Source organism: Rutidosis leptorrhynchoides, chromosome 2 (genome assembly GCF_046630445.1).
Source record: "Rutidosis leptorrhynchoides isolate AG116_Rl617_1_P2 chromosome 2, CSIRO_AGI_Rlap_v1, whole genome shotgun sequence".
NCBI classification, from domain to species: Eukaryota; Viridiplantae; Streptophyta; class Magnoliopsida; order Asterales; family Asteraceae; genus Rutidosis; species Rutidosis leptorrhynchoides.
In genome coordinates this window covers 390,165,070-390,189,654 of record NC_092334.1, presented here as the reverse complement: position 1 = coordinate 390,189,654, position 24,585 = coordinate 390,165,070, and the positions used below count along the sequence as shown (strand labels likewise).

Genomic DNA, 24,585 nt, shown 5'->3' with positions numbered 1-24,585 from the left:
CGCCAAGGAAGCAAAATATTGGGAGGATTACCAATTCTCCGATGAATCGGATTCCGACGAGAATTCCGATGATGTTATAGAAATTACCCCAACTGAATTTAAAAAGGCAAAAGAAAATAATAAGGGAAAGGGCATAAAAATAGAGAAATCTAATTCCAACCCCGATGAACTTTATATGTATCGTCAACCCCCGAAGTCATTAAGTTGTAACAATGACCCGGGAATTTCTAAACCACCAGGTTTTTCTAAACCAATGTGGACAACGACGGCTCGTATTAGGGGAACATCATATATCCCTAGAAACTTGGCAAAACGAACCAAAACCGAAGAAGAAGAAACGAGCGAGTCGGAATAAGATAGTTGTATTCGTGTGGTGTAATATATGTAATATAGTGTTCTTATGCTTTATGATATATGTAAAAATTGCTTGTATTAATAAGTTTTTTTTTTTATGAATCTAACTCTTGTCTATTTTACAGTTTAAAAACACAAAATGGATAGACAACCCAATATTTTAAGAGACCTACCCGGAGACATGATTGATGAAATCTTGTCTAGAGTCGGCCAGAATTCTTCGGCACAACTATTTAAGGCGAGATCAGTTTGTAAGACATTCGAAGAACGTTCCAAGAATGTCTTGGTTTATAAGAGACTTTCGTTTGAAAGATGGGGGATATCACATTGGGAAACCCATAAGTTACGATGTGTTTACTTTGACGCATATATTGCGGGGAACCCAAATGCTATTTTACGCAACGGGTTAAGAAATTATTTTGACTCAATATATCCGAATATTGGACTTCGTGATTTAGAAAAAGCGGCTAACATGCAACATAAAGAAGCATGTTATGCTTACGGATTAGTAATGTTCGCTTCTCACCAAAGTGAGAACAAGAACATCGGGCTACAACTATTAAACAAAACGTTTCCACAAGTGACGGAGTCGGTAATTGGGGTAAGAAATGAGGTTTTTAGATTATTACGGGACTGTTGGACGTTACGTAACCCTCGTCCCTTTGATGACGTTACAACACGCTGTCTTATCAACGGCCATAATGGTTATGTTGCACAAGACCAAGGATGGGAAGTAGTTCTAGTAAAACCAGAATGCATGACTTGTTTCTGGACGTATGAATTACGTGTCTTTATTGCCTTTGCTGAACGACTTGTGTACTAGCTAGAATTGTCTTCACAACTATCTTGTATCAAAGTTATTGTGTGCTATATTTCATGCTTTATGTAAAATAAGCGGTAATGTAAGTTTGTAAAATATTGTATAAAAGTTTGAACGCGAAATATTATTATAATCAGTTTTTCATATAGAATTGTAGTAGTTGAATTGTATATTAGCTACTAAGTATGAACTTAACGGGTAGGTACTACCCGAATTTAAACTTATAAAACGCTAATATGAAGAAAAAGCTTTTATAAATGAGTTCATATTATGCTACGAAATACTATTAACTACTCTTAATATTCTGTATGATTAACTTGTTCCATTTAACTATTTTGAAGGAAATTGCACCGACTACTCGACACACCGTGAATATGAATGAAGAGGAATTCCGTACTTTTCTAGCTTCAAACATAGCCGCAGTACAGGCTGCGCTACATACCAACAATAACCTTGGATCTAGCAGTACAGGAAATCGTGTAGGATGCACCTACAAAGAATTCACTGCCTGCAAACCTTTGGAATTTGATGGAACCGAAGGACCGATCGGATTGAAACGGTGGACCGAGAAGGTTGAATCGGTGTTTGCCATAAGTAAGTGTACTGAAGAGGACAAAGTGAAGTACGCTACGCATACCTTCACAGGTTCTGCGTTAACATGGTGGAATACCTATCTAGAGCAAGTGGGACAAGATGATGCGTACGCACTACCGTGGTCAGCATTCAAGCACTTGATGAACGAGAAGTACCGTCCCAGAACCGAGGTCAATAAGCTCAAGACAGAACTTAGAGGGTTACGAACCCAAGGATTTGATATTACCACGTACGAAAGACGATTCACAGAATTGTGCCTATTGTGTCCGGGAGCATTCGAAGATGAGGAAGAGAAGATCGATGCGTTTGTGAAAGGATTACCGGAAAGAATCCAAGAAGATATAAGTTCACACGAGCCCGCCTCCATACAACAGGCATGTAGAATGGCTCACAAACTAGTGAACCAGATTGAAGAAAGAATTAAAGAACAGACTGCTGAAGAGGCCAATGTGAAGCAAGTCAAAAGAAAGTGGGAGGAAAACGGTGATAAGAATCACCAATACAACAACAACAGCAATTACAACAATAATCGCAACAATTATCCCAACAATCGCAACATCAATCGCAACTACAACAAACGGCCCAACAACAACAACAACAACAACAGCAACTACAACAATCATCCCAACAACAATAATAACCGCAACAACAACAACAATCAGAAGCAGCTATGCCAAAGGTGTGAAAAGAATCACTCGGGGTTCTGCACCAAATTTTGCAACAAGTGTAAAAGAAATGGTCATAGCGCGGCGAAGTGTGAGGTCTACAGACCAGGGGTTAATAGAACGAAAGGAACAAATGGTGTCGGAACGAGTAATGGCGGAGCAAGTAGTGTCGGAGCAAGTTATGCCAATGTAGTTTGTTATAAATGTGGAAAACCAGGCCACATTATTAGAAATTGCCCGAACCAGGAGAACACGAATGGACAAGGCCGTGGAAGAGTTTTCAATATTAATGCGGTAGAGGCACAGGAAGACCCGGAGCTTGTTACGGGTACGTTTCTTATTGACAATAAATCTGCTTACGTTTTATTTGATTCGGGTGCGGATAGAAGCTATATGAGTAGAGATTTTTGTGCTAAATTAAGTTGTCCATTGACGCCTTTGGATAGTAAATTTTTACTCGAATTAGCAAATGGTAAATTAATTTCAGCAGATAATATATGTCGGAATCGAGAAATTAAACTGGTTAGCGAAACATTTAAGATTGATTTGATACCAGTAGAGTTAGGGAGTTTTGATGTGATAATCGGTATGGACTGGTTGAAAGAAGTGAAAGCGGAGATCGTTTGTTACAAAAATGCAATTCGCATTATACGAGAAAAAGGAAAACCCTTAATGGTGTACGGAGAAAAGGGCAACACGAAGCTACATCTTATTAGTAATTTGAAGGCACAAAAACTAATAAGAAAAGGTTGCTATGCTGTTCTAGCACACGTTGAGAAAGTACAAACTGAAGAAAAGAGCATCAATGATGTTCCCATTGCAAAAGAATTTCCCGATGTATTTCCGAAAGAATTACCGGGATTACCCCCACATCGATCTGTTGAATTTCAAATAGATCTTGTACCAGGAGCTGCACCAATAGCTCGTGCTCCTTACAGACTTGCACCCAGCGAGATGAAAGAACTGCAAAGCCAATTACAAGAACTTTTAGAGCGTGGTTTCATTCGACCAAGCACATCACCGTGGGGAGCTCCTGTTTTGTTTGTCAAGAAGAAAGATGGTACATTCAGGTTGTGTATCGACTACCGAGAGTTGAACAAACTTACCATCAAGAACCGCTACCCACTACCGAGAATCGACGACTTATTTGATCAACTACAAGGCTCGTCTGTTTATTCAAAGATTGACTTACGTTCCGGGTATCATCAAATGCGGGTGAAAGAAGATGATATTCCAAAGACTGCTTTCAGAACACGTTACGGTCATTACGAGTTTATGGTCATGCCGTTTGGTTTAACTAATGCACCAGCTGTGTTCATGGACCTTATGAACCGAGTGTGTGGACCATACCTTGACAAGTTTGTCATTGTTTTCATTGATGACATACTTATTTACTCAAAGAATGACCAAGAACACGGTGAACATTTGAGAAAGGTGTTAGAAGTATTGAGGAAGAAAGAATTGTACGCTAAGTTTTCAAAGTGTGCATTTTGGTTGGAAGAAGTTCAATTCCTCGGTCACATAGTGAACAAAGAAGGTATTAAGGTGGATCCGGCAAAGATAGAAACTGTTGAAAAGTGGGAAACCCCGAAAACTCCGAAACACATACGCCAGTTTTTAGGACTAGCTGGTTACTACAGAAGGTTCATCCAAGACTTTTCCAGAATAGCAAAACCCTTGACTGCATTAACGCATAAAGGGAAGAAATTTGAATGGAATGATGAACAAGAGAAAGCGTTTCAGTTATTGAAGAAAAAGCTAACTACGGCACCTATATTGTCATTGCCTGAAGGGAATGATGATTTTGTGATTTATTGTGATGCATCAAAGCAAGGTCTCGGTTGTGTATTAATGCAACGAACGAAGGTGATTGCTTATGCGTCTAGACAATTGAAGATTCACGAACAAAATTATACGACGCATGATTTGGAATTAGGCGCGGTTGTTTTTGCATTAAAGACTTGGAGGCACTACTTATATGGGGTCAAAAGTATTATATATACCGACCACAAAAGTCTTCAACACATATTTAATCAGAAACAACTGAATATGAGGCAGCGTAGGTGGATTGAATTATTGAATGATTACGACTTTGAGATTCGTTACCACCCGGGGAAGGCAAATGTGGTAGCCGATGCCTTGAGCAGGAAGGACAGAGAACCCATTCGAGTAAAATCTATGAATATAATGATTCATAATAACATTACTACTCAAATAAAGGAGGCGCAACAAGGAGTTTTAAAAGAGGGAAATTTAAAGGATGAAATACCCAAAGGATCGGAGAAGCATCTTAATATTCGGGAAGACGGAACCCGGTATAGGGCTGAAAGGATTTGGGTACCAAAATTTGGAGATATGAGAGAAATGGTACTCAGAGAAGCTCATAAAACCAGATACTCAATACATCCTGGAACGGGGAAGATGTACAAGGATCTCAAGAAACATTTTTGGTGGCCGGGTATGAAAGACGATGTTGCTAAATACGTAGGAGAATGTTTGACGTGTTCTAAGGTCAAAGCTGAGCATCAGAAACCATCAGGTCTACTTCAACAACCCGAAATCCCGGAATGGAAATGGGAAAACATTACCATGGATTTCATCACTAAATTGCCAAGGACTGCAAGTGGTTTTGATACTATTTGGGTAATAGTTGATCGTCTCACCAAATCAGCACACTTCCTACCAATAAGAGAAGATGACAAGATGGAGAAGTTAGCACGACTGTATTTGAAGGAAGTCGTCTCCAGACATGGAATACCAATCTCTATTATCTCTGATAGGGATGGCAGATTTATTTCAAGATTCTGGCAGACAATACAGCAAGCATTAGGAACTCGTCTAGACATGAGTACTGCCTATCATCCACAAACTGATGGGCAGAGCGAAAGGACGATACAAACGCTTGAAGACATGCTACGAGCATGTGTTATTGATTTCGGAAACAGTTGGGATCGACATCTACCGTTAGCAGAATTTTCCTACAACAACAGCTACCATTCAAGCATTGAGATGGCGCCGTTTGAAGCACTTTATGGTAGAAAGTGCAGGTCTCCGATTTGTTGGAGTGAAGTGGGGGATAGACAGATTACGGGTCCGGAGATTATACAAGAAACTACCGAGAAGATCATCCAAATTCAACAACGGTTGAAAACCGCCCAAAGTCGACAAAAGAGCTACGCTGACATTAAAAGAAAAGATATAAAATTTGAAATTGGAGAGATGGTCATGCTTAAAGTTGCACCTTGGAAAGGCGTTGTTCGATTTGGTAAACGAGGGAAATTAAATCCAAGGTATATTGGACCATTCAAGATTATTGATCGTGTCGGACCAGTAGCTTACCGACTAGAGTTACCTCAACAACTCGCGGCTGTACATAACACTTTCCACGTCTCGAATTTAAAGAAATGTTTTGCTAAAGAAGATCTCACTATTCCGTTAGATGAAATCCAAATCAACGAAAAACTTCAATTCATCGAAGAACCCGTCGAAATAATGGATCGTGAGGTTAAAAGACTTAAGCAAAACAAGATACCAATTGTTAAGGTTCGATGGAATGCTCATAGAGGACCCGAGTTCACCTGGGAGCGTGAAGATCAGATGAAGAAGAAATACCCGCATCTATTTCCAGAAGATTCGTCAACACCTTCAACAGCTTAAAATTTCGGGACGAAATTTATTTAACGGGTAGGTACTGTAGTGACCCGAACTTTTCCATGTTTATATATATTAATTGAGATTGATATTTACATGATTAAATGTTTCCAACATGTTAAGCAATCAAACTTGTTAAGACTTGATTAATTGAAATATGTTTTATATAGACAATTGACCACCCAAGTTGATCGGTGATTCACGAACGTTAAAACTTGTAAAAACTATATGATGACATATATATGGATATATATATATAGTTAACATGATACTATGATAAGAAAACATATCATAAATTATATTAACAATGAACTACATATGTAAAAACAAGACTACTAACTTAATGATTTTTAAACGAGACATATATGTAACGATTATCGTTGTAAAGACATTTAATGTATATATATCATATTAAGAGATATTCATACATGATAATATCATGATAATATAATAATTTAAAATCTCATTTGATATTATAAACATTGGGTTAACAACATTTAACAAGATCGTTAACCTAAAGGTTTCAAAACAACACTTACATGTAACGACTAACGATGACTTAACGACTCAGTTAAAATGTATATACATGTAGTGTTTTAATATGTATTTATACACTTTTGAAAGACTTCAATACACTTATCAAAATACTTCTACTTAACAAAAATGCTTACAATTACATCCTCGTTCAGTTTCATCAACAATTCTACTCGTATGCACCCGTATTCGTACTCGTACAATACACAGCTTTTAGATGTATGTACTATTGGTATATACACTCCAATGATCAGCTCTTAGCAGCCCATGTGAGTCACCTAACACATGTGGGAACCATCATTTGGCAACTAGCATGAAATATCTCATAAAATTATAAAAATATGAGTAATCATTCATGACTTATTTACATGAAAACAAAATTACATATCCTTTATATCTAATCCATACACCAACGACCAAAAACACCTACAAACACTTTCATTCTTCAATTTTCTTCATCTAATTGATCTCTCTCAAGTTCTATCTTCAAGTTCTAAGTGTTCTTCATAAATTTCAAAAGTTCTAGTTTCATAAAATCAAGAATACTTTCAAGTTTGCTAGCTCACTTCCAATCTTGTAAGGTGATCACCCAACCTCAAGAAATCTTTGTTTCTTACAGTAGGTTATCATTCTAATACAAGTTAATAATCATATTCAAACTTTGGTTCAATTTCTATAACTATAACAATCTTATTTCAAGTGATGATCTTACTTGAACTTGTTTTCGTGTCATGATTCTGCTTCAAGAACTTCGAGCCATCCAAGGATCCATTGAAGCTAGATCCATTTTTCTCTTTTCCAGTAGGTTTATCCAAGGAAATTAAGGTAGTAATGATGTTCATAACATCATTCGATTCATACATATAAAGCTATCTTATTCGAAGGTTTAAACTTGTAATCACTAGAACATAGTTTAGTTAATTCTAAACTTGTTCGCAAACAAAAGTTAATCCTTCTAACTTGACTTTTAAAATCAACTAAACACATGTTCTATATCTATATGATATGCTAACTTAATGATTTAAAACCTGGAAACACGAAAAACACCGTAAAACCGGATTTACGCCGTCGTAGTAACACCGCGGGCTGTTTTGGGTTAGTTAATTAAAAACTATGATAAACTTTGATTTAAAAGTTGTTATTCTGAGAAAATGATTTTTATTATGAACATGAAACTATATCCAAAAATTATGGTTAAACTCAAAGTGGAAGTATGTTTTCTAAAATGGTCATCTAGACGTCGTTCTTTCGACTGAAATGACTACCTTTACAAAAACGACTTATAACTTATTTTTCCGACTATAAACCTATACTTTTTCTGTTTAGATTCATAAAATAGAGTTCAATATGAAACCATAGCAATTTGATTCACTCAAAACGGATTTAAAATGAAGAAGTTATGGGTAAAACAAGATTGGATAATTTTTCTCATTTTAGCTACGTGAAAATTGGTAACAAATCTATTCCAACCATAACTTAATCAACTTGTATTGTATATTATGTAATCTTGAGATACCATAGACACGTATACAATGTTTCGACCTATCATGTCGACACATCTATATATATTTCGGAACAACCATAGACACTCTATATGTGAATGTTGGAGTTAGCTATATAGGGTTGAGGTTGATTCCAAAATATATATAGTTTGAGTTGTGATCAATACTGAGATACGTATACACTGGGTCGTGGATTGATTCAAGATAATATTTATCGATTTATTTCTGTACATCTAACTGTGGACAACTAGTTATAGGTTACTAACGAGGACAGCTGACTTAATAAACTTAAAACATCAAAATATATTAAAAGTGTTGTAAATATATTTTGAACATACTTTAATATATATGTATATATTGTTATAGGTTCGTGAATCAACAGTGGCCAAGTCTTACTTCCCGACGAAGTAAAAATCTGTGAAAGTGAGTTATAGTCCCACTTTTAAAATCTAATATTTTTGGGATGAGAATACATGCAGGTTTTATAAATGATTTACAAAATAGACACAAGTACGTGAAACTACATTCTATGGTTGAATTATCGAAATCGAATATGCCCCTTTTTATTAAGTCTGGTAATCTAAGAATTAGGGAACAGACACCCTAATTGACGCGAATCCTAAAGATAGATCTATTAGGCCTAACAAACCCCATCCAAAGTACCGGATGCTTTAGTACTTCGAAATTTATATCATATCCGAAGGGTGTCCCGGAATGATGGGGATATTCTTATATATGCATCTTGTTATTGTCGGTTACCAGGTGTTCACCATATGAATGATTTTTATCTCTATGTATGGGATGTGTATTGAAATATGAAATCTTGTGGTCTATTGTTACGATTTGATATATATAGGTTAAACCTATAACTCACCAACATTTTTGTTGACGTTTAAAGCATGTTTATTCTCAGGTGAATATTAAGAGCTTCCGCTGTTGCATACTAAAATAAGGACAAGATTTGGAGTCCATGTTTGTATGATATTGTGTAAAAACTGCATTCAAGAAACTGATTTCGATGTAACATATTTGTATTGTAAACCATTATGTAATGGTCGTGTGTAAACAGGATATTTTAGATTATCATTATTTGATAATCTACGTAAAGCTTTTTAAACCTTTATTTATGAAATAAAGGTTATGGTTTGTTTTAAAAAGGAATGCAGTCTTTGAAAAACGTCTCATATAGAGGTCAAAACCTCGCAACGAAATCAATTAATATGAAACGTTTTTAATCAATAAGAACGGGACATTTCAACTATAACATTATTAACGATAATACTAATAATTATCTTAATGATAATATAGTAATAATAATAATAACAATAACAATAACCATTTTTAAATAATGATATATATATATATATATTAATAATGATAATAATAATAATAATAATAATAATACCAATAATAATAATAATAATAATAATAATAATAATAATAATTGGATAATAATAATAATACTAATTATAACTTTAACGATAATAACGATAGTAATAATAAAAAAAATAACAATTTTTAATGATAAATCCCTTTTATTGATAAAGATAATAATAATGATAATAATAAGATAAAACTAGAACGACGATAAAAACGACGATAATAATAATCATTTTTAATAAAAATATCGAAAATTCAATTGATTATAACTTCTAATCCGTTCATCAAAACCATTCGATATCTAAAAGAAAAGTTCTTAATTTTTCGCTAGCTTTCCAAGGACATGCATATCTTATACCTTATCTCAACCGCAAGTGTAACTAATTCAACATTATATCAAAAGTACAAGCATGCATAATCCTAAATACTCGAGCACTAGTCAGGGATACACTATTAGTATGTAAAAGTTAAATTATGAGTACTCACGTATCAATATTGAGATTCAATATTGCAGAAAAGGTACGTAGACGCAACGAAAATGATAAACACTATATTGACCTCACGAGCATACCCATGAACCATACTCAATCACCTCCATAGCTATAACCCATAATTTCCTTAATCCTATCCCACTCGAAAAACAATTTCGAAATCACTCGGACAGCACTCCGTCGTAATATTTTATGTATACTAATAATATCTTGAAATAATACGGAGTAAATATATATATGTAAATCGATTGAGAGAGTTTAGAGAAAAATATTTTCAAGTTTCTATGAAATAATGAAACCTATTAAATTCTATTTATAATAGATTTTTGAATTATTAAAGTGAATTATTAAAGTATGAATTATTAAAGTGAATTATTAAAGTATGAATTATTAAAGTGAATTATTAAAGTATGAATTATTAAAGTGAATTATTAAAGTATGAATTATTAAAGTGAATTATTAAAGTATGAATTATTAAAGTGAATTATTAAAGTTAAAGTAAAATAAAAATAAAGTAAAGGTAAAGTTTAAGTATAGTAAAAGTATAAAACTATGTACGTATAATACGCATATAAATATATAATATTAATTTAAATCGTTATATATATTTAATAAAATAAAATATAAATATCGTTATCTTTATCATACTAGTTAAGTAATGAGTTGTCAAAAGTGGTTCTAGATATTTATAAAAGTTATATACGTTTTAATAATAAAGTTCTTTTTAAACTGAAAACGTTTTTGTACGTTTGAAACTAAATAGATCAATCGAGTCTTTATGAGATTCAATCTTCCACTATCCTTTGTCTAGTTCTCAATGATTGACAATTTGTTCTTATTTATAAATCACTTTACCATTTTCCGAATATTGTTAAAATGGAAAGATTTCTCAAATCAACGTGGGCCTTTCAACAGAGACTTGTAATCATAATTCAATATATCTGATAATTCAATCATTTGATCTTATCTTCTAATTCCATTGATAAACATTTTGAAACAGATACAATCATATAAAGTATTTAATCTAATATTTTGTTTACGTTTCAAGTTATAATATATATACACATATACATATATAATCATATTCGTTTAATAGTTCGTGAATCGTTGGAACTTGGTCGAGGTTGAATGAATGTATGAACATAGTTTAAAATTCTTGAAATTTAACTTAACAAATATTGCTTATCGTGTCGGAAACATATAAAGATTAAAGTTTAAATTTGGTTGGAAATTTTCGGGTTGTCACAACAGACACTTTTTAAAAAACGCTAAACACAACGACAACCCGTATCTTTCTGTTCGCTGCGAGTTAAATTTTTTCGACAGCACCGTTACACTCGAAAAATTTTATTGAACAAAACAAAACTAACTACGTTCGAAACGGATACTTTTTAGAAAACGCTTACCACAACGACATCCAAAACGACACTTAACACATGGGTCGTGTTTCCCTCTGTAAATACACAACGCTACGTTAAATATGAATACGCAGGCCGAAAGCTCCCGCCGCAACGCGCGGGCCGGTCCGGACTAGTTATCTTTAAAGCGGGTAAATTAAGGTTTTAAATATTTTTCATGATCAACATATATCGTCACTAATACATTGTTTTTGATACTACATTGTTTTTGATAGTAAGCACAAATCAAAGATATACAAACAAAAAAAAGTTAAAGCATATCCAATAACATAAATAGTGAAAACAACTGCGTGATATTACTCGAAATCATTTTCTTTGATTTAGTTAAGAACCCTAAATTTCAAGTTAGGGATAACTAATATCCGAAATTATGTTCGTTGATCGATACTTCGATTATTTCTACCAAATCAATCCAACATATCTTTGAGTCTGAGTTAAAACAATTGATTTTCTGCAACTTCATTATCAACTTGAATACATATAATCTAGAGAAGAACCTTGTAGATTTAAGAAGATTTAGAGATATAAATTAAAGAGGATGAATGAAAGATTAATCAAGAAGCCAATCCGAAATGTAGGCGCGATTTTGGGTAGTGCAATTTTTTATACGATAATACTAAAATTTAGAGGTCATTTGAAAGAATCTTTTCTTATTTATATTAATATTTACTTTTATTAATTTATATATAATACATCATCAAATTGGTGTTATAACACATATTACAATTTTTAAAAACAGACATCATCGTTATAGAAATTTATTAAAAAGTATAGAATAGATAGAACGTAAACAAAAGAATTTAAACATTAATTACTTGATACTCCGTAATAATCATCCATTCATTACATATCATAAAACCACACTAGTAAGACACCCAAATTCCTTACCAACAAAACCAAAGCTACTAATTAAACATTATTTTTCAATTTATCCATGATGATGATTATGATTAGTTCCACTAATCATATGTTGATTATGGATTAATCCACCATTAATTTGTTCAACAACTTTACTTAACTTCATTTGCTTATTACTCCATGTTTCAATCAACTTCCCTTCTTTCCCTTGAGCATCTTTTTGTAAAGCATTCAATTGTTCTCTATACTCATTCTCCATCCTCATTAACGACGTCGTTTCTTCCTCCCTTAAACACCTTATCTTAGCTTCTATCTCTTCCATTTTTTCTCTTCTCTTCCGGTTTTTTTCCGCTTCTAATTGCTGCTCAAGCCGGCTCAACCGCCACGTCGCTTCCTTCTTATGCTGAACCCAGTTTTGTTTCGCTTCCTCAACTTCTTTACAATACTGAACCAACGTCCCCATTTGCTGAACCGGAAAGAAACGGTTCTGAACCGGATCCGAATGAACCGGGTCTAACACCACCGGTTCAGACGGAGATAATGTAAGACTAACCGACGGAGACGGCGTTGTTGACTTTGACGATGACGTGTTATTATTACCACTATTCATCCACGGCAACAGCGGTCCGGGTCCGGGCGTTGTTACTATCACATTAGGGTCGGGTACAGGAGTTGATGTTACCAGTGCAACAGAACCCGACCCGAGAGAAAGTAATGGAGAATTCAAATTAGGCATACTAGTAGACAAATACGGTTGAACGTATTTCTCGGCAAAAGTCTCGAGGATATGATCGTACGAACCTTGAACCGGTTTATCCGAATTGGAAGCACTAGAAGAAGATCCGGCTGAACAATTTCTAAATTGATTATGATTTTGACTTTGACTTTGACTAAGTTGTTTGACTTGTTTTTCTTTAAAAACCTCCCACCACTTACCTAATCGTTTAGCAGTACGGCCGGGGACTTCAGATGCAATTTTTTTCCACTTGTTACCGTATTTAGCTTGAAGGGAGATAACTAGGGTTTGTTCTTGAGGAGTGAGAGAGCCTTTTTTAATACCTGGTTTTAAGTAATTTTTCCAACGTTCGAGACAAGATTTAGGATCACGGTGAAGGGGTTGGGACATGCGTTGAGAGATGAGGTGCCATTCTTTAGGTCCGTAGTGGGTGACGTAAGCACGGAGAAGAGCGTCTTCTTCAGGCTGCCATCGTTGACGGTCTTTCATTTGAGCATGATGATGGTGGATTGAATTTTTTTATCGGTGAGATGAGAAATGAGATGTAAATTATTTAAGAGAGAGAAAGATAGAAAGAAAGAGAATGAGAGATGGGGATGGGAATGGAAATGGGGATCGGAGATGTATAAAGGAGAGAGGGGTGGGGGGTGGTGAAGGATGATAGTGACAATACAGGATCAGATGATGATAGGAGAGGAGGGGTCTTGTTAACATGCACGCGCTGGTTTAGTCATTTCATATTTTCACTATTTATTATTATTATTATTATTATTATTATTATTATTATTATTATTATTATTATTATTATTATTATTATTATTATTTTTTTTTTTTTTTTTTTTTTTTTTAACTTAAAAGTTTTAAAACTTACAAAAAATTAGTGGGAAGCCTAGAAATAATCTGGGCCCCCACACCTCTAGCAATAGCAAAACCTATCCTAGTAAAAATATGAGCAGCAGCACCGGCACCAATATCTTGCGCCATCGAACTCTTCTGAACCCGCTTTAGCAAAGAAACAGCCTCCTTCTCTAATTCCCCAAGGGAAGAAAATGAGAAAGGAATGAAACCATAACCAATCGCCAGACAACTAGATTCGTACTTGACCCGCTTCCGACGAGCCGCATCAATCACAGCACGTCCAGGGACAAAGTCAGAAAGCCCAGACTGTGTCAAAGGAGAAGATCCTGTCAAGTCAACACAAACATCGCGACCACAATCCCAGGAATAAAGTAACACATCTGCAGGTCTGAGGGCCCTATCGTTCCCTCCAGACAACCCAATGTCAACCTCCTTTCTCGCTGAAATCCCAGATCGATAACAAACATCAACAAGGGAATCCCGGACAATATTATGTCGATGCTTAATACCCACCATACCAGCACAAGACACCGCGTGATCCCCGAAAATATCCCCAGTAAAAACCCTTGAACAGGCAGAGCATGCCGTCGAGATAGAGAACAATGGAACACCTAACCGGTAGCACAACACACATCGGTAAGTCTTTGCGTTCATCGTCTGACCCAACCCCAAAATAGGGACTGCCCTTAGCCAAGCAGAGGTGTGATCACTCTGCTGTGATTTCCATAAGGCCTATTGTCGGGGAGATAACGAAAAAGTGGATTCTGCAGAAGCGGTAACCTTTGTGAAATAAACATCTGCCAATTTCTTCATGAGTATTGAGGCAGCGACCTCACTCGGATTACCTAAAATATCAAACCCAACTGTTTTATTAAATAGACCCAATGCATCTTCAAAAGCACGACCAAGACCAACAATACTCGCATGACGTAGTAGCTTGGTCTGCAATCCAGCAGACTGTAATCGAGAAGCCAGAAAAGCATAATGACGAACATCTCCCGCAGAATAAACACCAAGCCCTCCAAATGCAAATGGCAAGGTGGCAAGCCGCCACTGCCAATCACCAAACCCAGGCCCTGAAGCAGTAACAATACGCTCCAAGGAAGATCCAAGGGCTCCATCGAAAGCGCGTTGAGCCGCCTCAAATATACTAGGAGGACAAGTACGCAAGGAAAAGTAGAGTTTAGAAACTCCCGTACATGCCCTAAGCAACAACAACTCACACTGAGGATCATCAAGCTTAGCAACCTTATCCATAAGCGCAATGGACTTGGTCACCCTTTGCATCACCAGTTCACTACTAAAACCAGGATCGGAACTTGCGGGGGCCCCAATCAACTTAACACCATTTAAAGGCCGAGCAATATTAGGAGGAAAGACACCTACTTGCCTGCTGCGAGGGTCCTCCGTAGGCCAGAAAATTTCTGTTTTTTCAACGTTGAGATGCAGCCCAAAACGAGGCCCATCCTCCATAATCAAATGCAAAACCTTCCCCACCACCAAAGTGTCCCCAATAATAGTACCATCATCCAAATACCACGCCTGAAGACAAACCTCAAAATTATCTCTGATTTTAGAAATCAAGGGTTGTAGGACCAAAGCAAAAAGCAGCGGACCAAGGGGATCACCCTGTTGCACCCCCTGAGAAGACCATAATGTGTGGTTCCCATAATACAATCTGGCTGGATTAGAGTAGCAAAATTCAACCCACCGAGAAAGGCTCGGACAAAGGCGGCGAACTTCACGTAACATGACCGTACGATCAACTAGATTGAAGGCATTTTGAAAATCAACTAATAACATAGAGAGGCCAACATCAGAGCCACGATCCTCAATCAGCCGATTCACAGCATGAAGAATAGCCTCACCACCTGAAGAAACACCAACACCAAACTGAAGACCATCGAAGTAACTTCCCAAAGACTGGCCAACCATAGCAGCGCCAACCTTCGAAACAAGACATCGCCAAACAGTACCCACAGCTATAGGACGAAGACCACCGCCGGGCTTGACAAGCGGTGTGAGGGGAGCACTAGCAATATACTCTCCTAATTCCATAGGGCACCTTCCAGCTAGAAAGAGATTAACGACTCCGGTAATAGAGCCAACCAACTCATCCGAGACTGCCACAGCAGCACCACTCAAGCAATCCATAAGGTGTTGTGTACGTAAACCATCCCTACCACATGAAGTGCCCCGAGGAAAACTTTTAATCTGGCCCAAAACAACAGCAGAAGTCGTAACGAGGTGAAGGTGATCAACCGTCATGTCAGGCAAGGATGGAGCGATAGAAGAAGGGTGCTTAGACAGCAAGTCCGCCAGTGTGGCGTCATTATAAGGAGCAACGCCTGATGAAGAAAGAACACGAGCTGCAGCGGTGTAATGGCCATCACAAATCTTCCTACGACACTGCTTAATATTACGCTCTTCCAAATCAAGGACCTCATCATCAACCACTGACAACATAGGAGAATCCTCTGCCAAATACTCCCTCACAAGCTGTAAACTCCCACCCGCTGTCCCCCAAGAGCAAATAGCACGGGAAATATTCTCTTCCTGATGCCGACGCTTTATCGAAGACCTAGACTCACGACTACTCCGTGGCCGAAAGGTTTTAAGGGTACAAAGGGGTAACACCAACAAAGAGACCCAACTAGAAATGTCATCAGGCTTAAAGATCACCTTATCAAGAGCACCTTTCAAAACCCGAGAAAACCCCAAACGACACTTGGGAGGGATAGACTTAACCGTGCGAAACCCCTTAGAGAACAACTGATCCAGGAGAGCCACGTCAAAACCATCGTTATGATCACGCACCGAACCATCCTCAATACAAAGTCGAGCAGGAGAATACAATTATTATTATTATTATTATTATTATATTATTATTATTATTATTATTATTATTATTATTATTATTATTATTATTATTATTATTATTATTATTATTATCATCTGTATTAATACAATTATATTTTATTATTTATTAACTATTATTATTGGTATTATTTTAAAACAACTCACACATCAAACACCTATTAATTCACCAATATGTCTACGACGGGTCTTGAAGTAACAACCCAAGTTTCCAGCACCGTGCACGTATGTAGTTTACTCAACGCACTAAGGTGGCAGTTTTGCTAATTCAAAGATAATGGAGTGGTGTAATATGTAAACTTCGAGTTAAAACTCAATAGTTTCGAGAAAATTCATTTTTTCATCTCTTGAAAGCTAAGGAGATTAGATAGAGGAGGGAGAAAGAGACGGATAGAGAAAGCTTGAAGATGATGAGCTAATATAAGGAAATTGAAGTTTGTATTACTGGGGTTGTTTAGTGACCCGAACTTTTCCATGATTATATATTATATGAGATTAATATTTACATGAATAAATGTTTCCAACATGTTAAGCAATCAAACTTATTAAGACTTGATTAATTGAAACGGTTTTTGTGTTAACGTTTGGCCACTCAGTTTGTCTGATGATTCACGAATGATATAACTTGTATATGACATGATATTATATATATGAACATATATATATGTTTAACATGATGAAATGATAATTAAAGTATCTCATTATGTATATTAACAATGAACCTTATACATAAAACAAAACTACTAACTTAAGAAATTCAAAACGATATCTATACGTAACGATTATCGTTGTAATAACGTCTTAATATTTATATATCATATTAAGATATATTAGTACATCATGTTATCATGATAATGTAACAATTTAACATCTCATTAAATATAATAATAATGAGATTAATTACATTTAACGAAATCGTTACCTTAAAGGTTTCGAAACAACACTTACATGTAACAACTAACGATGACTTAACAACTCAGTTAAAATGCATATACATATAGTGTATTAAGATGTATTAGTACACTTTTGAAAGACTTCATGACACATATCAAAGTACTTCTACTTAACATAAATGCTTACAATTACATTCTCATTCATTTTCATTGACAATTCTACTCGTATGCAACCGTATTCGTACTCGTACAATACCTAGCTCCTAAATGTACATACTCTTGGTATATACACTTCAATGATCAGCTCTTAGCAGCCCTTAATGAGTCATCAAACATGTGGGAACCATCATTTGACAACTAGCATGAAATATCTCACAAAATTATAAACTCATGGAGCCTATATTTGACCCATAATTCATGTGAACTAGCTCACACTCTAACACTTTCATTTTTCAATTTTCTTGAATCAAACTCATCTCTCTCAAGTTTTCTCTCATTGTTCTAAGTGTTCTTCATCATCTTCATCAAAATCTAGCTCAATCTAGCTCATAAATCCATACTTAAATCAACAAACAAAACAACAACTCAAGAACACATCAAGAACACTTTCAAGTTTGCTAGCTTGCTTCCAATCTTGCAAATCCATTTCAAGTGATCATCCAATCTCAAGAAATCTTTGTTATTTACAGTAGGTTATCTTTCTAATTCAAGGTGATACTCATATTCAAACTTTGATTCAATTTCTATAACTATAACAATCTTAATTCGAGTAGAAATCTTAGTTGAATTTGTTTTCGTGTCATGATTCTACTTCAAGAACTTTCAAGCCATCCAAGATCCTTTGAAGCTAGATCATTTCTTGTCACTTCCAGTAGGTTTACCTAATATACTTAAGGTAGTAATGATGTTCATAACATCATTCAATTCATATATATATATATATATATATATATATATATATATATATATATATATATATATATATATATATATATATATATATATATATATATATATATAACTATCTTATTCGAAGATTTAAACTTATAATCACTAGAATATAGTTTACTTAATTCTAAACTTGTTCGCAAACAAAGTTAATCCTTCTAACTTAACTTTTAAAATCAACTAAACACATGTTCTATATCTATATGATATGCTAACTTAATGATTTAAAACTTGGAAACACGAAGAATACCGTAAAAACGGACATACGCCGTCGTAGTGAAACCGGGGGCTGTTTTGGGTTGGATAATTAAAAACTATGATAACCTTTTATTTAAAAGTTGTTCTTCTAGGAAAATGATATTTCATATGAACATGAAACTATATCCAAAAATCATGGTTAAACTCAAAGTAGAAGTATGTTTTCAAAATGGTCATCAAGATGTCGTTCTTTCGACAGAAATGACTACCTCTTACAAAAACGACTTATAACCTGTATTTACGACTATAAACTTATACTTTTTATGTTTAGTTTCATAAATTTCAGTTCATTATGAAACCATTGCAACTTGATTCACTCAAAACGGATTTAAAACGAAGAAGTTATGGGTAAAACAAAATTGGATATTTTTGCATGTTTTAGCTACGTGAAACTTTGTAACAAATCTATACTAACCATAACTTAACTAACTTATATTATATTATACATGTATTCTAACATATATTAGGTAATCTTGATAGACCATAGACACGTATACAATGTTTTGACATATCATATCGACGTCATCTATATATATTATTTGGAACAACCATAGACACTCTATATGTGGTAATGTTCGAGTTAGCTATACATGGTTGAAGTTGATTCCAAAATAATCTATATACTTTGAGTTGTGATCGAGTCTGAGACTTGTATACACTGGGTCTTGGAATGATTCAAGATAATATATATATTAATTTATTTCTGTACTACTAACTGTGGACTACTAACGTTGGACTATTAACTTAACAAACTTAAATCATTAAAACGTAATAAAAGATGTTGTGAATATATTTCGATCATACTTTGATATATATGTATATATTTGTTTTAGGTTCGTGAATCGACCAGTGGCCAAGTCTTATTTCCAACGATTTGAAAATATGTGAAAGTGAGTTATAGTCCCACTTTTGAAATCTAACATTTTTGGGATGAGAATACATGCAGTTTTATAAATATTTTACAAAATAGACACAAGTACGCGAAACTACATTCTATGGTTGGATTATCGAAATCGAATATCACCCTTCAAGTCTGGTAACCTAAGAATTAGGAAAATGACCCATAATTGATGTGAATCCTAAAGATAGATCTATTGGGCCTAACAACCCCCATTCATGTCTATGGATAGCTTTAGTACTTCGAGATTATTATTATACAGACGATGATGTCTGTGGGGATATTCTATGCATTATGGTTAATGTCAGTTACCAGATGTTCAATCCATATGAATGATTTTTATGCAGATGGCTATATGCATGCATGATGTTTATGAGAAATAGAAATATGAAATCTTGTGGTCTATTATTACGATTTGATAAATATATAGGCTAAACCTATAACTCACCAATATTTTTTTGACGTTTAAAGCATATTTATTCTCAGGTGATTATTAAGAGCTTCCGCTGTTGCATGCTAATTTAAGGACAAGAATTGGAGTCAGCATGCTTGTAATATATTGTTTTGAAACTGCATTCGGAGATTTAAATCAATGTGTAATATTATTGTAAACCATTATGTAATGGTCGTGTGTAAAACGTTATCTTTTAGATTATCATTACTTGATAATCTACGTTATGGTTTTAAACCTTTATCGATAAAATAAAGGTTATGGTTTGTTTTAAAAACGAATGCAGTCTTTGATAAACGTCTCATATAGAGGTCGATACCTCGCAACGAAATCAATTAATATTAAACGTTTATAATCGATATGAACGGGACATTTCAGTTGGTATCCGAGCGTTGGTCTTAGAGAACCAGAAATTTGCATTAGTGTGTCTAACCGAGTTTGTTAGGATGCATTAGTGAGTCTCGACTTCGACCATGTTTACTTTATAAACGATTGCTTAACACTTTTGTTGGAAACTATATATTTTTACATGTAAATATTATGTGCTATATTGATATCTTAACGTGTTTGATATTGTGTGATAGATGTCTACCTCTAGTACAAATCTCATCGACTCACCTAATAATAATGAAGAGTCGAATGTATTTTGGGAAGATTCACAAATTCCCGAAGAGGAACCGGAAGAAGAGGAACCGGAAGAAGAGGAACTGGAAGAAGAAGAGGTTCCGGAGGAAGAAATATTAATAACTACAGAAAAACGGTTAAATAAAAGAAAATCCTCAACCAATGGACCAAAGTTAAAAATGGTCAATGGTGTTTCCGTCAAGGAAGAAAAATATTGGGAAAATTACCAATTTTCTGATGAATCGGATCCCGGCGAGGATTCCGATGATGTTAAAGAAATTACCCCGACCAAATTTAAGAAAGCAAAAGAAAATAATAGGGGAAAAGGCATCAAAATAGAGAAACCTGATTCCAACCCCGATGAACTTTATGTTAACATGAAGTACCCTGATGGGGTGTATCGTAAACACCCGTATTTCTTAAATTTTAACTATAACCCGGGAACATCCAAGCCACCAGGATTTTCTAAACCATTTGTGAAAACGATGGCTCGTATTAGAGAAGCACCATGTATCCCTAGGAAATTAGCAAAACGAAATGAGTTCGAAGAGGAAGAAACAAGTGAGTCGGAATGTAACATCCCGCGTTTTTCCGTTAAATTTAATTTTAACACCGTCTTTTTTTTAAAAACATAATCTTTCGTATTTAAATTAATAGTTTCCGTGAGTAACGTTCATTATATTTTCGCTATTTAATTTTGACATCACCCGTTTACTCGAGCGTTTTAAAAATATTCGTTTGGTTAATTCCCGCACCCGCTTTGAAACTCGAGGGACTAAAATTGACACGGGGCAAACTAGTTGACTAGGTCAACTAGTCCACCCCAATCACCACCATTCAACCATCTCCATCTCTCTCTCTCTTTCTCTCTAGCAAGAACACACACAAACCCCAACTTCATAGAATCATCATCTAAATTTGGGATTGGAAGCAAACTTCAAAACAAATTACATATTTGGAATCCTCTCTTCATCCTCTACAATTTGATACCAACTTCATCTCGTTTGGGTAACATTTCTAAAACTCTAGATTTCTCTAAATTCGTGTTTTTGATTTGAAATGGTGTTAGTTAGTGTCTATGGCTCAAGTCTAACATGAATATATGTTTGGTTTGCTCGATTTGTTGTTTTTGGAGTAACTAGCATGAACTTGAAATGGGTGTGCTTAATCCTTGATTTTGGATGAGTTAATGTTGTTAGATTGTTAAAGTGCATGTTTTAATTGTGTTACTAGTATCACTAGCTTCGTTTTGATGCGTAGGTTGATTAAGAAAACTTCAAAAACCCGATTAATGATTTTGTGATGTTTGACTAGGGTTTGATAGTTCTTGACATGAACTTTTGATGCTTGAATGCCATGGAATGTTAATTGTTAGTGATTAGTTGTAATGTATGCTTAATTACCTTCGAAACGGCATATCGTATGTGTAAATTGGATTCCCGAATCATAAAATACGTTTTACGAACTTGAAACTTTGAAAATAAACCTTTCTTGATCAATTGACGAGTTTTCGGTTATTGTAAATGATGTTTTTGATTGATGATATGTGGTTAGTTGTATTCCTTGTCGAAATAGCTTTCCGATGATATAAAATACATGTTCTAATTGTTTGTGGATCATAAAATGTGATTGGTTGTGTTTTGGTTCGTGCATACTTTGAAAACTGACCAGAATTCTCTACCCAGATGGTGGCGCGGCGCGCCCCATCCCCGCGCGGCGCGCGGATTGGCCTGGCCAGATTCTGCTCACTTTGTCGCTTTTCACGCGAAATGTTTGCTATGCTACGCACCTCCGATTAACATGTAACTTGGCCAACATGCTCATATATGACTTCTAAGCTTAGAAAAATAGTTCGGGACCCGACCCGAACGCGTTGACTTTTTTGTTGACTTTGACCAAGTTTGACTTTTAGTCAAACTTAACCAAACTTTTATACAATCATTCTAACATGCTTTTATACTTGTTTCTTGTATGAAACTTGACAACGTGATTCACATGCTATACTTAATCGAGTCGTAACGAGCCATAGGACTAATTGAACACATTTCACCCGACCTTGTGTCGTAACCGGTTAATTGATATAACTTACTTGTTTAGGTCAAGGCTAAGCAACTTTCATGCATACGTTACTTTGTGAAGTACTTTTATACTCGTGCACTCGAGGTGAGATCATAGTCCCACCTTTTCAACAACTTTTTATACTTTTAAATTGTGGGCTGAGAAACATATACTTTGTTACATTTTGTACTACTTACTTTTATACTTTGAACACAAGTACAAGGAAAACAAACATTCCACAGCGAGTTAGAACAAAAATCCTCAATTCGATTATCATTAGTTACACTTGCAGGGTGTAAGCGAGAACTTATATTGTGTGGCCATACGGGTTTGACAAACCCTCATTACGGACGGTTCGCTACCGTCTACGGATGAAATATATTTTCGGGAAACAGTGTATGTTCTAACACTATTGTGATGGGGTTCTATGGAAGGAAACGTTAAGTCTTGATAATTGGGTGCTCGCGAACCAACTTTTGGAATGCAACTTTTGGATGATCAATTTATGGAAATACTAAATCTTGTGGTTCAAAATATAACATTTACTAATACACCTATGATTTCACCAACGTTTTTCGTTGACAGTTTTCTATATGTTTCTCAGGTTCATACTTGGCTATTTGATACATGCTTCCGCGTACACTCATACTTGCTTGGGGTCGAGCATACATGCATACACTCTGATTTCTTGCTTGGGGTCAAGCATACATACATACATACGCTAGGGATAGCACTTTTGGATTCAAACTTTTGGTTACATACTTACGCTATTTATAGCAACGGTGTTTTTCAACTTATATTATGTCGCAAGTTATTTCATTTATACTTTATGACTTTTGTAAACTTAGACTTGTTGTCGAACGGTTTTGTAAACTAAACTTGCAAGTCTTTTACCTTTCAAATGAATGCGACATAATTTTGGTCAAACGAGTCTCATATAGGGACTACGACCACGCAACGGGACCTAAGTTAACGACGCCGTCAATAACGGTTTTGGACGGGTCGTTACAAGTGGTATCAGAGCGTTGGTTGTAGGGAACTAGGACGTGCATTAGTGTGTCTAACAGAGTCGTTAGGACGCATTAGTGAGTCTAGACTACAACCGGATAGTTAGCATTTGCATTCTGACATACATTTGCTATAGATAGCACCTACTTGACTACTTGTGCATTATACTTGAATCATTCTTAGGCAAACTTTTTAATGGCACCCAACCTTCATCATACGAACTCGTATTCCGCCACTTTTTGGTAACACACGTGAATTCAAGGTTTATACGTGTACGGATGACCACGACTTCGTTAGTCACTCTGGTTCGGGAATTCTGACTCCTTGGTTGTTATCCACCCCGTCTCAGCGTACTATCCACGAGTGTTGTAAAGTTACCACCACCACTCTAGATGAGTATCGCCATCACTATTTGTCACCACGGTTGCGTACTACTCGTTATCATGACTCGTTACTCTTTTCATACCTAAATACATTATTGTCTGACTCGAACCGCATTGACGTGAATAATCATTTATACACTTCCCACGGGGAAACGCTTCTTTAGAGTTGTAGAGACTATTTCGATTTAATACGAGTCACGTTTGAGACGTCGTTACATTTTGTTCATTTTAGATTTTCGCGATGACACGAACTTGAATCTATAGAGTGATGTGGGAATGGAGGTATGAGTTAGCGTAATATAACGACACTCGATCAACGTGGTTAT

The 24,585-nt window shown here is 35.4% G+C and overlaps 1 protein-coding gene across 1 annotated transcript; it reads right to left on the bottom strand.

Annotated features, from left to right (window-relative positions):
- Nucleotides 1–12,207: 12,207 nt before the first annotated feature.
- On the bottom strand, nt 12,208–13,593 carry LOC139892156 (transcription factor AS1). Its single transcript, XM_071875195.1, has one exon. The coding sequence runs from the start codon at nt 13,490–13,492 to the stop codon at nt 12,338–12,340; it is 1,155 nt and encodes a 384-aa protein (XP_071731296.1). The 5' UTR covers nt 13,493–13,593; the 3' UTR covers nt 12,208–12,337.
- Nucleotides 13,594–24,585: the final 10,992 nt, after the last annotated feature.

Coding starts and splice junctions, on each gene's coding strand:
- LOC139892156 (XM_071875195.1), bottom strand. CDS start 13,492: ATGAAAGACCGTCAACGATGGCAGCCTGAAGAAGACGCTCTTCTCCGT.